At 41.5% G+C, this 18,087-nt stretch overlaps 1 protein-coding gene across 1 annotated transcript in view; it reads right to left on the bottom strand.

The window, feature by feature from the left end:
* Nucleotides 1-17,563, bottom strand: part of ZNF608 (zinc finger protein 608) — a gene marked incomplete at both ends in the record, with an annotated part of 101,029 nt that extends 83,466 nt beyond the window's left edge. The window contains one exon of the mRNA XM_079701565.1: nt 16,652-17,563. Within this exon, the coding sequence (XP_079557691.1) occupies nt 16,652-17,563 (912 nt within the window). The remainder of the gene's footprint in view (nt 1-16,651) is intronic.
* Between the last annotated feature and the right edge of the window lie 524 nt (nt 17,564-18,087).

Below are 18,087 nucleotides of genomic sequence, written 5' to 3'. Positions count from 1 at the left end.
AGAACAGGCTTTGATATCCCTCAAGTCAGCCCAATTCTTTCTCTCCCATCTCAAGTTCATACTTGACACAGCTCTCTACCCTGCAACTGGGCTTCAAAACCATACCTACATCAGACCCTGCTTCACACTCATCTCTTACACCCAATTCCTCATGTCAGAGGTCTTAAAGAAATGTCAAGAGAAGAGGTTCTCAACAAGTAGGCAATCTTTTTTTTTTTTTTTTTTTTTTTTGCGTTACACGGGCCTCTCACCGTTGTGGCCTCTCCCGTTGCGGAGCACAGGCTCCGGACGCACAGGCCCAGCGGCCATGGCCCACGGGCCCAGCCGCTCCACGGCACGTGGGATTTCCCGGACCGGGGCACGAACCTGCGTCCCCCGCATCGGCAGGCGGACTCTCAACCACTGCGCCACCAGGGAAGCCCAAGTAGGCAATCTTTTACTCCGTTTTTTCCAATGACTCTTCTCCACTGTGTCCTAAGATGCGCCAGGGTTTCCAACAGAAAAAATACACAGCCGTGGGCTTTGTCAGCCCTAAAACCCTCTTCTTTCCCTAAGGCAAGGCCTCAGAGAAATTAGAGGCACCACTGCTTGCACAAACTGTGGGGAACTCTGTTGAGTTGACAGGTACACTGGTGAGTTTATTACCCATTATCTTTCTGACCTGTGTCCTTAGAATTCTAGTAGCCTTGACCTTGTAAAGCTGCCCTCATAGCTCTTCTTCAGTTATGCACATTCTTTCTATTATTTTTACTTCTCAAATCAAATTCATCAGGTATAGTAGAAAAGTGGAAACAAAACACAAATTATATAAATATACATATGTATGAAATATATTAACACATATGGGAAATAGAAATTTGTGACACTTATATTACTATCAAGTCTGACTCTCCCCATAACTTAATGGCAATATCAACCCTCAGGATTTCATGTGCCTATCAGGTCCCAATTTGAACCTCACTCCTTACAAAAGTCTCTTACAATATCCACTATGAAATCAGGACAGAGGGAAAAAAAGCCACGTCAGACTGCTTCAACGTCATCACTTACACCTTGTCAGCTTCAAATGTTAAGAAACATCTACAGAAGAGGTTCTCTCCAAAATTCAGCTTTACAAAAAAATAAGCTTTGGGGGCAGAAAAGATGACCACCCCAAAGGTATGATGAAGACACCAGGGAAGCTCCCAGCCTCTCCTCCTACCAGAAAGTCCTGACATTTGAGCTCCATTCTTGGGCCTTTAAAAAGTCTACTCACAGTAGACTTTTAAGATGGCACTATCTTAAAATCACCTTAATCACTTATTCAATGGATTGCTGTAGGGCAAAGCTCTTGATAAATGGAGAAAAATTAGGCTCTAAGCAGATGGGGAGATACCAGAAGGTAAAAGAAAGATATTTTTTAAAGTAACGTAAGCAAGGGGAGCAAAGCAAAGATCACCTCTGCTTTGGGGTGGCTGGCCTTCCGTTTATCTTGCTCTCCCATGCCCCTGATAATAGCCTCGAAGATCTACACTTACTTCTCCTCAGGAAGCGCCTTCTCTTGGCCTGTATTACACAGGTTTTCCATAATCTGAAAATCATTAGCCCCACACAGCTGGCCTTCTGCTTATCTTCCTTACCGTGAAAGACAAACTCACGCTTGTTCCTTGTGCCATTTTTAAATGCTGAGAGCTCAATAATCAAATGTTAAAGCACTGGATACACAGTAAATAAAAACATACAAATTTAACTCATCTGTCTACATTTCCTGAATATTATGAAATCTGTGTATACACACACACACACACACACACACACACACACACATATATGTACGCATGCATTATGTATTTGGGCATGTTTCCATTTGCTTGCCTCGTAGATCACTGTTCATGAATCCCAGCCATTCTACTTGAACCAAGTAGATCTTATCAATAGCCCCATGGTCTACCCTTCTCCTGCCCCTTGATAATTTTCTCTCCTTCCCCCATCTCTCCTTTTAATTCCAGGTAGTACAAAGCAAGTCCACTCTAGAGCCCTATTAGCTTACCAACTTCAAAGCTAATTTATTGGCCCAAGATTTTAGGTCAGTGGTATCCCAACTACAATAAGAGAAGGGGACAATTTCTACCCTTTAAGCTCTGATCTGCATAGGAAGCAGCCAGAAGAAGGTCTTGAGCAACTTTAAAAGCAGCCGCTCAGATGACTGTACTCATACTGGCACAAGAGCTATTTAGAATAAATGATGCTGAAAAGGAGGCTTGTCCCTCCATAGCACTAATCATCACCTAACTAATCATCAGCCCCCTTCTGCAAGCTTACTCCCTCTTTGAGCTTCACAGCTGCAGAAGAACAGGCTGGCACAAGCCTCAGAGAGCACCACAGTGAGGGGGCACAGGCCAAGGCCTGGGCAAGAGTGGTATTTCCCGAACACTCGATGAGGTAATTGCCAACACTCTTTAACCAAGACTAGAGGGTGACAGGAAAGTGGTACCTTCTTAACACACTTGAGAGGAAACCTATTTTGAACCCAGGAAAGGCCAAACACACAAATAGTAGGAAACACTTTAAAAAGAACATACTAAATCATTAAACATTAAAAATCACTTATCTTCTTGATCCTAGCTGTTCTTGCTGACTGCTATAAAAACTTCTTCAAGCTTTTCCTTGACTGTATATACAGACATATATATATATGTGGGTGTGGGTGTGTGTTTTATAAATGTGTAATATACAAATATGCTATATTTAGTGACTTACTTCTCCTTCTCTTTTGTTGTTTAGTTGTTGTTTCCCGCACTCCCCCAAAGGGTACTTTGAAATCTTTCCAGTTTTTACAATTAAACCTAACCATCTGGACTAAAATCTTCACATTCACTAAATTAGTCACAGATTTTGTGGGTAAGCTGAGAAAGTAAATGCTATGCTCAGTGCTAGGATTTAAACCACATCTACCACAGCAAAACACTCTCTCTCCAATAATCTCTCCAATTATGCACGCACATCCAGGCTCAAATAACATGGAGGCAACCAGACCGCATCGCACAGAATATTTGTACAGTGAGTATTACTCTTTAGAGCCCTGAGTGAGTTACAAACAAGCCAAAATGAAATTCTTCAAAAACCCTGAAGAATTTATTTTAAAGGCAAAAGATAAATAGGTATATGTTTCCTCCACCATTAAACTTCCTACTACTACTAGTGTGTGCTGACAAGCTGCTGACCAAATTCAGAGGTAATTTAAAGAGAACTGTATCTACATGTTGAACACCAGTAAAAATGTGATTTGAATACATTGGGCATTTTCTAGATTTTTTCAAGTACGAAAGTTGACAAATCTCTTCAGATTTCACTAGGTGTCAGAAAAGGAAAATTCAATGTGTTTAAGTTTTCAGCTGAAATCCAACAAGGGCAAGTGATTTTGTGTCATCAGCCAGTCACAGGTAAAGAGTTGTAGATGGTACAGAACTTCCATCAACCTAAAACTGGACAGGAGTATCTGCGGGAAGCAACTCCGCAGCTGTACTAATAACTCCAGGTAAGTAGAAAACACAGGTTTTTACAAGGAAATAAGGTACATGAATTTATAGCAGGCTTATAGATTCGTATGTTAGCCTTTCAAAGGAGACTTTAAGCCTTTAATGTGAGCTAAAATAGAAAGTACCTGACTTTGGTGTAAGCAGGTTTATAAAAGTCATTTTCAGAGCACCTTAAAAAGGTTAGCATGTTTCCTTTCACGTTTTATATGGACAACAAAAAACAACCAATTAAAATAGTATACAGAACAGGTTAGAGAGGAGGAGTCAGACAAAAGAGAACCCTTGTTAATAAGGCAGGAAGCTCAGCACCGCTTCCCCATTCTCTATGTACACGTGAACACAGACCAAACTCACTGAAATACAGGGTGTGTTTAGGTACTTTTTAAAACCCTCAGAAGCATTCACACCGTGGAGGCACTAACAATCTGGGGCGGTGGGGGGTTGGGGAACCTTTCTTTCCAGGGGAGATTAAAACTGCAAAGAGATTTCAATCTTGCAAAGCCTCTAGGCTGTCATAAATATTAACATGAGCTATGTTTTTTTATCTTTGCATTTTTGTTTTGGTTTCCTAAGTAAACCTAGGTTGAGCACGTATCATCAGTCAAACTACACCCAAAGAAATCAAATTTAGGTGGGCCTTTGCAGGGATTTACCTCTTTGGTAAAACATGATTTTTTAAAAATGTATTTACACAAATTCAGTCTACTTAGTGACTATGACAGTTCTGAATTTTACGAGATTTAAAAGTTTGAAGTTTTATAGCACAGGGAACTATATTCAACATCCTGTGATAAACCATAATGGAAAAGAATGAGAAAGAGTGTGTGTGTGTGTGTGTGTGTGTGTGTGTGTGTGTTTGTGTGTGTATCTGAGTCACTTTGCTATACAGCGGAAATTAACACAACATTGTAAATCAACTATACTTGGATAAAATTAATTTTTTTTTAAGTTTGAAAAATTTTGTCGGATGCTCACAGGAATAAAATCCAGTCTCTTTCTTTACTAACAGAAAATGTTAATAGAAAAGCACCTAGAACGAACAACAGCACATTAAAAAGTCACTCGTTTGACAAGGCTGAAAACATTTACACCTAAATCTTTACACCCTCTCTGCGCCCCCATTCCTATAATCCTCCTGTTGCTCACCACCCGCCAAAAGAAAGATTTGTAAAGTGAAGCTATCAGCCATGATTTAGACTCGAAAATCAAGCCATTTCAAAAGGATCATACCAAAATAAAAGTACCAGAACTTAGTTAAGGAGAAAAACAAAACAAGATCATGTTAAGCCAATTTAAAATATTTGAAAGTTCAATTTATCAAATGTGCATCAAGTAGCAAACAAGTAATTTTAATGTTACAGAAGGAATGGGCTTTTTCGTGGCCAAACAGCATACAAAGACATCTCGTAGAAACAATACTTGTAAGTAACCAGAGTTATCATTAGGGTGACAGTTTATACACAAAAGAGCACTTTGAGATAAAGGGTTTCACTCCCAAGAAGATTAATGCAAAAATAAAAAACAGTGAATTGGGAAGTGTTCAAAATGACACTTCTAGAAAACAGCACTTTACTAGTGATCTAGTGATGTCCTTAAACCCTTTGTTCAAAAACGGATTAAAAGGACAACTACAGTGGGACCAAATGCCAGGATTTCTCCTCTTCTGTTGGAGGGAGGGAGGGAGGGAAGGAAAAAAAGACAACCTGAAATTCTGGCTGCCAGGCAACAGCTCTTTCCCCCCCGCCCAAAATTATATACCACTTCCCTGACGTGGCTGGAGAGCTGCTCTCTATTCAGTACCATGGCCACTAACTAATGAAATAGTGGGGAATTTCTGTAAAAGGGTCCCAGTTATTCAAGAGAATGCATTGTCTAGGGCCATTTTAACAAAGGCTCTCCACCAGCCACCCCCTTTCCCACACACCTCCTTCCCACTTTTTACTCCCTACCTCTACCGCCACCATCACCAGTCCCCCTCATTTGAACAGGAAAATTCAGCGACAGCCAGTGTCCCCCTCTCAGGTGGAGGAACTTGAAGGCTTTAGCTTCCTGACCAGGCAGCAAAGAAATGACAACCTGCCTCCGCCTTCCTCCCCTCTCTCTTTAGGGCTTAAAAAGTACACTTGGCCAAGCAGTTCTCACCATTCAACAATTCATTCTTCTTTTGTGAAAAACAAGGGTAAAAACAGCTAAGCGTGATCACAAAACATACCACCGGGCACTCAATTCCTATACCTCCTGGTCCATAGGATTTGGTGACTGAATAAATCTTAATCTGTAAACAAATGGTTTGCTCTACAATTAAACCATTCATTCTTTTTTTTTTTTTTTTTTTTTTAACTGCTTGGCGGCTACCCAACCCAGAGACTTCTAGGTTCTTCCACTATTTAGTGCTCCCAATGGTTAAAAGGCAATAAGCTCATTTGGAGTTTATAAAACTATGCACCATCAACAAAAGCATGTAATGTTTCCAAGACGCACGGTGGCTTCTACACACACAATGGGGAGCTGTGTGTAGTCTCCCCCAAAACAAAAATGCCCAGCCCCAATTAAGCACCCTGGGGGCCTTCAAAGCAGTTATGCTAAGTTGCAAATACAGCAAGATCCACTTGAACTCCAACTGTCTTGTGTGCTTTTCCTCCCAAGGTAGGGGAAAAGCTGGGGCAGACCGACCTCATTAAAGGGCAATTAGTGAACCCCAGGACTTGAGGGGCTAGCACAATCGTGCCCATTGTGAGCATTTCACTATGGGGCCACTCTTTTCTCTCTCTCTTTTTTTTTTTTTTAAACCCAGGAGGTCTCTACAGTCTGAAAGGCCCACATTTTAAATTTTTAAGGATTTCAATCTCGCTATTTTTTCTACTACCAGTCATCGAGTAAAAAGAAAGGAAGCAAAACAAAGAACGTTCCTACTTCTTTTGTGGAATTCCAGCATAGCTGAAAGTTTTTTGATAAAATAATTTGAATAATTTATATTCTACATGTAATAAATAATTTAAAATAAGTTTTATTTTTAAACAGAGTGAAATAAACGCTCCACCTCCTGGTTACAGAGACTGAAAACAGCACATTAAAAAAGGACATTATAAATCAATCAATATAGGGCTTTTATGATTATATGTGACAACGTCGTAGAAAAAAATTGATCTATTTACATTTGAAGGTGTTATTTAGAAACTAATACAGAGTAACATGATCAACATAACCACTTTACCATCAATAAAATTCTTCACACCTTTTTAGAGTCCATTATTACTGTTGATATCAATCTGCCAAGATGCTGAAGACTGAACACTACAATAAAATACACCAGTAAATGTGGCTGTTTACATTCTTTAAGGGCACCACCTTTCTGCAAATACTAAAAGCCTAGACCCCGCTGCCTTGGTACTAAAATTTGCAGTACAGGAGAAAGTAGTCTTTTAGACAAGTAATAAAGCTAAATTTGACCTTCTCAGCAGCCAAGATGTAAACAACTCTAATATTTACATATAATCAGATGGATCAGTATCTTTGTTAAAAAAACAAACACTAAAAAGGAGGAAAGAGAGTTGGGAGTAGTTGACCTCCCTCAAAGTAGAACCACCCCAAAACCCAGAGTCCAAAACATTCTCGTAACACTGGATTATGTAGGATAAGGGGTACTAAAGTCACAGGAAGCCATCGACTATGCCTGCTGCAGCCCACAAGTTCCAACAGCTGCCAGAATTTGTGCTCAGGATCTAGGCACAAACTTGTAGGATAACATTAGATGCCCATAGCAACATCTTTAATGCTGCCCTTGTATCTGTTAAGCTAATTATTCGCTCGATTCGTTTAGTTTTTGCATATCAAATGAAAGAATTTTAAAGTGTGTAACAAGTCTTTTGTGCCTTGACCAAATGTACTTCAGCTATACTTAGAAGCAAATTTGTGTGTATTCGTGTTCTATTAAAACATGCACCAGGAGGACCCCTCCATTAAACTCGGGCCAACATCCTTGTTTTATTTTAGAAATACTGAAAAATTGATTTGTGTAACTTGAACAGACACATTTTGAGGAATCTTGAAAAAGCTGGAAAAGGCATTAAGAGATGGGGGGACCCCACGGTGGTTATTGTGCTCTCTCTCTAAAAGCAATATACTGAGTAGAGAAGGCTTCGAGAGAAGAAAATGCGGATCCTGGAAGTCATTCCCAACAGTTGGAAACTCCTCCTCTTCAAGGAAATCCAAGGGCTCAAAAAATAAATATTCAAGAGCATTAATTTGTTTCTAGATGTATGCGTGCAAGTAAAACAGCAGTCATAATGTGGAAATTTCAGTCACATTTTGCAACTAATTGGAAGCAGATTAGAATTCCGCCTCAGGGGAACGTTGTCAAACTAGAAGCCGGAGCAAATGAAGAAAGAGGTGACGGCGTCGTGAAGAGCTGACAGATTTACTGCGCTCGGGGCCATAAACGGGTCCTGGGAGGGAAGGAGGGCGCGGCCCCGGCGGCGCGCCCCCGCCACGGCCCCCAGCGTCGGGAGCGCGCGGCCCGGCCACGCTCCCCGGAGCCCAGGGCCCTCCATCTGCTCCCCCGCGGAACAATAAACCGGGCCTTGCCGAGAAATCCGTGGTCCTGATAAGATAGAAAATCCGCAGGCTGATAAACCCGAGCGGGCAAACGTCAGAGGGAGAGAAGGTTTCTTTCTTTTTTTCCAGTGGGGGAGGGGAGCGAAAAAGCAAGCAGATTGTGGAGGATAATACAGCCTTGGAGTAATGGAAACAGCTGCTCGCTTTCTACTTCAGTGTCTGGCATCTGCTGCGGCATCATGGGAAAGGCTGGTGAAGGATTTGGGCAAGGAATGTAAATGGAGACAATTGGCCAAATGGAGTTTGATGCGGAAAAGCTCAATTGCTCTGTCTTCAAATCATGTTGTTCCCTTCGGGGAGCAGAAGCCAACAATATTACTGAACTCACATTCCACCTTCAAAGCAGCTGAAAGGTTTGGGAATGGGAACCGCTCTTCAATCAGTTACTTCAGATGTGAAACAATATAAAGGGATAAAGCCTTGCTGTTGGAACAGCCTCCATTTGTCAAAGTGTGCGGCTCATCTTCCACTGATCTTCACGGAAAAGTTAAATCGGAGTCCTTTTTTTCCTATGGATTTCACTTCCTTTGAGAAAAATGTTTCTTAAATCACCACTGCTTACTTCTGAACTGGCTCAAGGGACAATTTCTACTTGTTGTGCCTATTTTCTCCTTGGCTGCAAAGATTCGGTTCTAATTTCATTTCCATCACAAAAGAATTGGCAAAGAAGGGAAACGCAGAAACACATAACTAAGTGCTGCTGTGCTAGTCATAAGCCTATAATAAAGCACAGATTTGATAGCATTATCCATGTACTGTGGTGAACCACACACAAATAAACAGTTCTCTATGAAGAATGAAAACCGAGGCTTCAGCCCTTCCAATTCAAACATTATTGTTGCTTTTAACATGAGCCATCCATAAATCAGCCAAGGAGGTGACAGGAAATCCAAAAGTAATCTGGTCTGGCTATGCGCACTTTGTTAAAAAAAAAAAAATAAGAGATGCTTTCCAACTCATCCTGATGATGTTCTAAGTGAAGAATGGGTAAAACTGTAAAATCCAGTCATTGAAACAAATGGCATTTTTATGCCAAGTGAATTCAAACACGTGGTAGGCGTAGCAACCAAAAAAAGGACAGCCCTCCAGTATGGGGAAAGCGTGCTAACCTACCAAGAACAACTCAAAAAGGACCTTTGAACCTGCAGGAACTAATGCAAAAGACAAAAAAGGTGGACCTAAAGCAGCCAGAGGACCAGATGTGCTTTCCTAATAAACCAAATCAGGAGTTTTCTTAAATCAAAAGGACGAACAGTGACTTCTAGGAGTTCCTGAAAGTGTGACCAACTGGAACTTAGTCTGTTGCTAATTGAAGCATATAAAAGTCCATTTCTTAAAACATACTACAAACCCTTTTTTTTTTCTTAATTCACTGCCACATGACAAAAACCAGAATCAAGTTGACTCGTAGAAGATCAGTACAACCAAAGACCAAGCTATTATTTCAAACTGTCAGGGGGAAGGCAGTAAAATTGCTACCAGGTCTCCTTAAGTTACCCTTCAATAAAAAGAAGCCATCAGGGAAATAAGAGGAAAAGAAAACACATCAAAACCTTAAAAGTCCCTTTAAGTAAAATTATACGTCTGTGGCACCATGCCATCTGCTCTCTGGTTAAGATAATAAGCCAATTCCACAACCTAAATATCTGCTTTCTAAAATCATTATGTACAACACAAAATACAATCAATATATTTTTAAACTGTAAAAGCCGCCTTCATATGGCATTATTGGAATGTGCCTAAATGTCCCCCGTAGGCATGTTTTTCTTAAGGTGCTAGCTGAGAATGAGGATTACCAGGGGTTGCAAAAAGCTCAGTGGTTGAGCGAGAATAGTCACAGTGAATAATAATCAAACTGGGCTGGGAGGTGGGGATGAGACAGAAGAAAGAGTAGCTTTGAAAAACCAGCAGCAGTATTTATTCATCACTTCCAACCCATTTGTTTGAACCGAAGCACCCTTCTCTTTGAGTTCTCTATTACAACCAAAATATATATTTCTAAATTTTCATTTAGCTTCATGGGGAAGGGGGGAAGCCTTCTGAGTATCAGATGAGATCCAGGTGGTTCAAAGGCCACTGACCTATCAAAATATAAGAAGTATTCGTTTTGTAATCTCTTCAGTTCTTCAGGCAAAGCCTATAATCTATTTTAATACTTTCTCAAAGGTATTTCTAACCAAAATTTAGCAGATATGCAGAACTCAGCTCTAGGAGCAAGGTGCCAATCTCCCCGTCTTGAATATCCTTTATGCACTCAAAATAACATTACAAACAGCCCAACTGATGGTCAATCTACTATGAATTATTTAACAACCTTTCATTCAGTTGCAAAGGCTTTGTTCGCACTGCCAAAACCTTTAACTTAAATTAGAAAGAACTTGCTACGGAGAGCAAGAAGTCACTAAAGAAACTTCAGCTGGGAGAGAGAACTGGATGGATATGAAGGGGCCAATTACTTGGCAGCAGAGTGGAACAGAAAATCAACGGTGACTTTTTTTAAAAAGAACAGCCCACACTAACTAAACACTCCTAATCCACTCCCAACCCAACAGCTATGTATGCCATTATAACATTTCTACACACATACCTATGAAATAAATACCAGACACAGGGTACCAGTCTGATCCCTGTATGAGCCTGTAATGACGACTGAAGTCATTCCTGGGTCAGAGATTTCACCTGTTCTCTTTCCCTATAACCTTAAGTGTACAGATTAAACGGGTATTATTATTTATCGACAACAGTCCTAGTGAAGAGGGGTTATTTCCACTCCGCTGTTGTTAAGGAGCGCCCAGTATTTCCTTAGTTCTGGTTTCCGTGTTCTACAAGAATGTGATACAAGTAACTTAGGAATAAACTGTTTAGTATTCAAGCAAAACCCTTGATGTTCAGATCACCGGCAAGTTCAGAGTGCTGGCAATCAAAACTATGTTGTGCTACAGTAATTACTATGAAAAACTTCCAGTGCTTAATATTAAAGAATAGAATAACATGATCCTTCCACCTCTTCTACACCTCTAGAGTGTGTTCAACATGGCAATTATCTCTGTTCAAGAAGCAGAGTTTAAACTGCATTGAAACTCAATTATACCCATGACTTTTTAAACATACACTTCAAAAGGCAGGTTTCATTACATTCAAATCACTGAGCAAAATCTTTTGCCCAACTTAGAAAAAACAGATTTTATCCCTCTCCATGAGACATCTTCAAGTATAAAAATGATTTCTTTTTACTTTTTGGACCCACTTCTTCGTTTACTAAAGTAGAGGGATGACTGAGCCCTGGTGAAAGACAAAGAGAGATCCCATCTGATAAAAGCAGTGGGATGTGCAGCCCTCCCAAACGTCATTACCACACCGCCTAGAACTGCCACCATTTAAAAAAACCAGATCACACACTTGTTAACAAAAAACACATTACTTTGCTACTTTTAAGAATGCAAAGGAACTAGGAGTGGTAGATTTATGATTTAAGTGCTTGTGGCTAAAATAGCTTTCCAATTATCAAGGGCCTCTTAGGAAGAGCAAGAATGCATTATGTGTTAATGACCACAACCAGGGGTCCCTTCTCCACTCTTTTGTCAGAACCCGGGCAGATCCTCCCCGCAGCTTCACCATTAACATGTCTGTTTCCTGTCAGCCCACTCAGAGATAATGTCATTTATCTGAGGGAGGCACAAGCCCAGTCATTAGCTTCTATAAAAGACCTCAAACAAAGGCCGGATAATGTTTTACCCAGGGCTCTTACTAAAACCAGAAGCCAAGAAGCTTACCATCTAAAAGTCAAGGACTCCAAAGTTATCAGTGTTAAAAGAATATTTCCCTCATGATCAACAGTCCTAGACTAACAGCTCTGAACCAGAGCAAGGTCTATGTAGAACAAACATCGGTCCAGGTGTTGCTACCACGTACAATTAGATTAACTGATAAACGCTGACCAGAGTTAGCCTGGGAGAGCCTTTGCCACCCCCCACCCTTGCCTCCAGGGGGAAAATTGACAGAATAATTCAGATACTGACTAAATAGTTAGATCTTTGAAGAACTGACCCCTCATTGTGATTGCCTGCAGGAACTGAATAACCATTATAAAGTGTTCAATGGCTGAGCTTCTGGAAATCTTTTAAATAAAAGTGGACCTGGTTAAAATAAATGTAGGAACACGTGTTTTCACAGTGTTGCTCATATTACTGCAATTTCGAGTTTCTATGAAGTACCAGGTGAACTTTTTAAAATTTTAAAAAAACGCACACACAGTCAAAATTGGAGCAAATTTCAGCCGTTCAATCCTTGTTTTTCATGCTGAAAACGAAGAACAGATGGTTCTTTCCATGTTGTTTGAATCTGGTTAGTGAACACCTCTGTGGTTAGGGAGATTTCTGCTTAGCACTTTCGGCATAGATTTCATTTACTAACTATAAAATGCTGCTTAGGAAAAATAAGTCTTTATAACACCCTAATTAAAACCATCTTGCAGCCAAGCAATTTCACTTGAAGAGCATTCTTAACCTCATGACATTTGGACAATCAATCCCTCCCCGCCTCTTTTTTTTTTTTTTTTTACAGACGATTTGCAAAGTTATTAAAAGTTGCTAAACATTATTTATCTCTTTTAGCACAATCTTGATCAGTTGCTGAGTAATTTTTAAAATTTCTCCAGCAAGCCCAGCAGATTACAAATACTGTGCTCAGAACCCAATGATGTGCCTGGTTATGCAAATATTCCAAGCTTCCATGGGGTCTCACAGAAACCTTCGTTGGGGAAAGAGCAGCCCCTCTGCACCCACTGCAAAAGCCCTGTCATCCTCAGAGGAAGCCTATAGAAAAGAAAGGAGCTGAATCAATGCTGATTGGGAGCCACCCTTAGTTACCAACGTTTTCAACAGCTAAATCCCTTATGTAGCTTTCAAAACAGTTTGCTGTCCAACAACAATGGACTTTGTTCTTTAATTATAGCAAGTGACCTTTCTGCCCTTTTATTTCACAGTAGATAAACTGCACTCTCTAAGCAGAATTTGTAGGGGGCACTATATTGGGTGGGGGGGAAGCATATCATCCACAAAACGTATTAATCAAAATATGTTCTTCAACTACTCACACTCACTTAGAAAATGTGCCAGAATTCCCTAGTGAAGTGTAAAAAGGCTTCTACAAGAGAATAAAATAAAATGAATGATATCCTTTATAGACAGGTCCATTTGTAGAGCCCACACTTAGGCTGTTAAGGACCAGCTTAATGAAAGCAGTATGATATTACTCAAATCATTCTCTTTTCTAAATGCATACTGAATAGTCAGAACCCTAAGACCCAACCATAAGATCTCCTATGCTCTTCACGTGTATTTGAAGTCTCAGCTCTTTTTAAGAATTCTTGTATGTATTTTGGAATATCCCAGCGATCAAATAAACCCATGTACTTGTATTGAACTATTAGCCCAGCCGAATGCCTCCGTCTGATAGGTCAAAACTGTAAGACGGTTAAGGAGGATACATGCAGAAGAGCCTCAATACAGGCTATTATGCTTCAAAAGAAAAGGAGGGGGCAGGTGGGGAAGCAGGTTTTAACAACCAAAAGCCAACCCGTCAAATCTACTTATTCAGACACATCACTGGTGGCTTAACCACAAAATGGGCTATAGAAATACAGCTCAAGTATCTTAGAATTATGGCATGTTTTGATTTTGTTCACATATTGAGAGAGTGGCGACTTTTACAACATACTTGTGGTTTCCACATAAAGGACTAGAACGCTCATTGATTTAATTTCATAATTGGACCTTTCATAAGGTCCAATTTATCATGTTTTACATGACTGTGTAGTGAAGAAACAGAATAAACAGACCAAAAATAGACATAGAAGCATGCTGTGAAAATTCACCGGTGACAGCAAGTCTTATGAATCTCCTGGAACCATCCAACCAGGAAAAAGAAAAAGAAAAAAGCACACACACCACATTACACCCCTCTTTGGTTTTCACATTTGACCCCTTCATGAGCCACATCCGATTGCTGAAAATTAACCACCTTCACTCTTAAGACACTAACTCTTCACAAACCCAGATAATCAAACAAGGCTGAAATTAAAACATTGTACAAAAACATCAAAAAAACCCTTCTCAAAGGATGCCTCGGTGTCGAATTATTTTGCCAGGTAAAGCTTGTCCTACTAAATCTTTCCCGCCTCAAGAGGTCTCCTCCTGTCATTAGGAAGTATTTTCTAAATTGAAGTCGAATTTTACACAACCAAGAGTTAGTGGAATTAGAGTGACTTCCCTGGTGGCATTTGTACAAGGGAGTGCCATCTCTGTGTGCCAAGGAGGGAAGTGTTCTTAAGAGAAGTCCTTCTGGGGTGCAGTGGGCGTGGGAAGGAAAGCTGAAGGAACAGGCTTCCAGATCCTGAGCCAGCACCATAGCTTGACAGAGAATGGCCCACACTGCAGTATTCAAGCCCCTCAGAGCCATCCCTGAAGGGGCCCTGTGCCCATACCAGCAGCTACGGTTGGCAGTGGTATGAATCTAAATGCACTGTGCTTGCTCCCCTCCCTCCACCCCAGACCCATCATGACTTGTTTGCTCTTTATTTAGGTAATTCATATTATCACACTTATACTCCTCTGACTGAAGATGAGTTGCATGTATATGAATAACTTAATTCTTCCATTTTTCATCCAGTTTCCTGTGTGACTGGAAAGTGAAAAGAACACAAAAACTGGAGAACCGACACCACGCTCTCATCTCAGTTGCCATGACAGCAGCCTTTGAGATACTGAAATGTTCCGATTGCCAGCTAAACAAAATTGTTGACTGTGAACATTTGGCTGGAAGATTAAAAGGCTAAGGGCAGTACCTCCCACATTCCAGGCAGCAGTGAATCCAATCAAATGGCTCTGACTCCTTAACCACAGCCATTGTGAGCACTGGATTAGGGCAATTCATCTAGATAGTTAGGGCAGATTAGAACTGCAATTTGAAGACTACTGGCAACAAAAGTAAATGCTCTACTGTACTAATAAGAAGACTTCAGAACGCCTTTTAGCAGAAATTATGTGAAAGTCCACATTTCAGCATCAGAATCGAAACCTGGATTTTATTTTTTTTAATGCATTTAAATTCATCAGTGTAAAATGCTGTCTGACCAAGGGGACATGGATAGAAGAAGCAGGCATTCAGAAGCTTTTTGCGATTTTGGCATCATCTACACTTTAATGTACCTTCATCGACTTCTAAAATCATAAAACCGAAACTTTATTCCTGCAAAAAGGAAAAGGTTTAAACAGAGAGCAGTGAGAAATTGTACACAGAAATAATCACCCAAAGACATTTCACAATTTTGATCAAGTGAGAAACAGCAAAAGTCAAATTTTTTAATAAGCATATATCCAAACAACCATGCCACGAACCACATGATACGCATTTGCTTCTGCAAGGCACAATCTGTAGAATTAAAGGTTAATTTTATAGTGACAGCACTCACTCCCCCAGTTCACTCCCAACCTGCTCTGTGGACAGAGCACCTTCAGCTCTGGGACATCACTTAATGCACAGTAATTGCTGGACCAGTAAGTCCTAGGCCTCCAGCACAAAGCAGCACAACACGAGGGGCAATTTTTCGAAGGCAGTGTCTCACTAGACTTTCCGACAATGACAAAGATGGGAAAAAGGGTCCCAATGACCTAAATCAACGCTCCCCACCGCTCAAATGCAACACGTATTTCGGGTATCTTTTGGCTCCGTTTTCATCTTTCAGCACACCAATCCACCAAGTCCATTTCCCTTTTCTTACCAACATTTCAGCTCCCTGGTCAAGCAAGAAATCCAAGTGATAACACTCTTAAATCTCCAGCTAAGAACTGGGCAAGGGAACAAGGAAAGAGTCCTGGCGGCCACCAAAACCATTCCATCCTTGCTACACGGTTATGAAACCAATGACCCTAGGCGACCAAGGTTTCATTCGGGACCAATAACAGTACAATATCCTTTGACAAGACTATTTTGGAGAATATCATGAAAAAACAAATGGGTGGAGGGTGGAGTGTAAATTCGAATCCTCGACATACCTCTCCGGGGAGGCAACATGAACCCTGCGCCTAAGGACACGTTACCAGAAATACTAGGACGTGTAAATTAAAACAGAAGACAGTTCTCCTTAGGGGGAGAAATCAGGACAAGAGGTAAGTGGGTACAGGAGCAGGTTTTCTGTTAAAAGCACACCGCAATGAGCTGACTGGCCAAGAGCCCTTCTGCAGGGCAAAAGGTACTTGGAACACCCAGACCCTCCCACCTGGGGACCCAAACACTAGCACCACAAGCAGCAGCAGCAGAAGCAAGAGCTAAACACTGCACCCAAGTTAAGCTGCCCCATACCAAAAGTTCACAGAAAGGATGCACAGAAGAGAAATCTCACAAAGAACCAGAAAGCACGAAGTGCAAGGCACACAGAGGCACGTCCCCACCCACCACGCACCCACACAAATGCACACAAAGAGGAAAGTAGGAGATCTAGGAAGGCGTCTTTATCCTACCTTCTCAGTTTTCAGTTTCTTGATTCGCCTGTGGCTCTCCTCCTCCTCCTCTTCCTTCTTTACCAACATAGAGTTTCCCATGAGCCCTGAATCCGGGGCACTTTTGCTAACTTCCCCAGCAGCCGCGACGCTGCCACTCCCAGTGCCCCCGCAGTGGAAGGGGCTCGCGCCACCTCCATTGCTCTTGGCCCCAAAGCCATAGAGGCCCCCGGAAGGGGCCTGGCTGCTACTGCCATTCTGGTGGCCCTGAAGCAGGTCGTGCTTGTCCTTCCTGGATTTCCCCGCATCCTTATCCCGCTTGGCGCCTCGGCTGCTCTGGCTTTTACCTGGCTTCTCCTCTTTGCTTTTCCCGCAGGAGGCCGTCCCCGCGGTGGCAGCGGAGGTGCCGGTGCTGGTACTATTGCTGTTCGGGTTGTTGCCGCCGCCGCCGCCGCCGCCGCTCACACTTTGACCCAGCGCTGAATTCATGCCAGTTGCCTCTCCAGGGCGCCCTTGGACTTCCTGCCTCTTGCCAGTGCCGCTGATCTCGGGAATCCCATACAAGGCAGCAGAAGGCAGAGATTTATTAGCATCCTTAGAAGTTTTACTCCTTTTCACTTTTGATTTGCTGGTCTCTTTGTGTGAATTCCCCTGGGGAGCAGAGGGCTGAACAGAAGCAAATTTTAGGCCATCCGCTAAGGCTGCGGTAGCACCGGCCCCACTGGAGGCCAGACCTCCACAATCCTTAGAGTTGCTGCTGCTAGTGGTGTTGGTGGAATTATTCATTTCAAATTTCTGTCTGTCCTTCTCCAAATCAGCGTCCAAATCAATTATTAAATTTCCAACCCCGATTTCCCAATCATCGCCACTGTCATAAGTATCAACCGTATTTGGATCCACACCCTTTCCTGCCGTAGAAATGTTCACTGACATCCTGAAGATGAGCTCTCTAGAATAAAAATCCGATGAACTTTCCTTTGGAGATGAGGGGACATTCGTTTAGCTCCGCTGGGCTTTCTCTTAAAAAAAAAAAAAAAATCTTCTAATCTTCCTCTTCTTTTTCCTGCCCCAGGAATGGGTCCAGGGGTTTTACACCCTTCAGTCCAGGTCCACCTTTTCCTGTGAAGGGGGGAAAAGTCGAATATTTCTTGTCTGGGTGTTACCAGAATAAAAAACGATTAATACTGGGGAGTCAGTGAGGGGTACAGGGAAGGATGGTGAGGAAGGTGGCTCATGTATTGTCTCCACAGTCCAATATCAGGTTTAAAGAAAAATAACCAAACCCGAAAAACGTACCCATGACAGTAAGCATCTTACAGTAGCTAAAAAAGAAAAGCCCTTTATCAACAACACAAGGATAATCACTTTTTAAAAAGCATTAAAATATCTTAAGGATCTGAGTCAAGTCCAGAAAGGTTTAAGGGGGAAAAAAAAAAAAGAGTTTAGGATTTTTTTTT

Source organism: Hyperoodon ampullatus (genome assembly GCF_949752795.1).
Source record: "Hyperoodon ampullatus genome assembly, chromosome: 4".
In the NCBI taxonomy this organism is placed as follows: Eukaryota; Metazoa; Chordata; class Mammalia; order Artiodactyla; family Ziphiidae; genus Hyperoodon; species Hyperoodon ampullatus.
The sequence above is the reverse complement of the archived record's forward strand: the minus strand, read 5'-3'. Positions and strand labels throughout refer to the sequence as shown.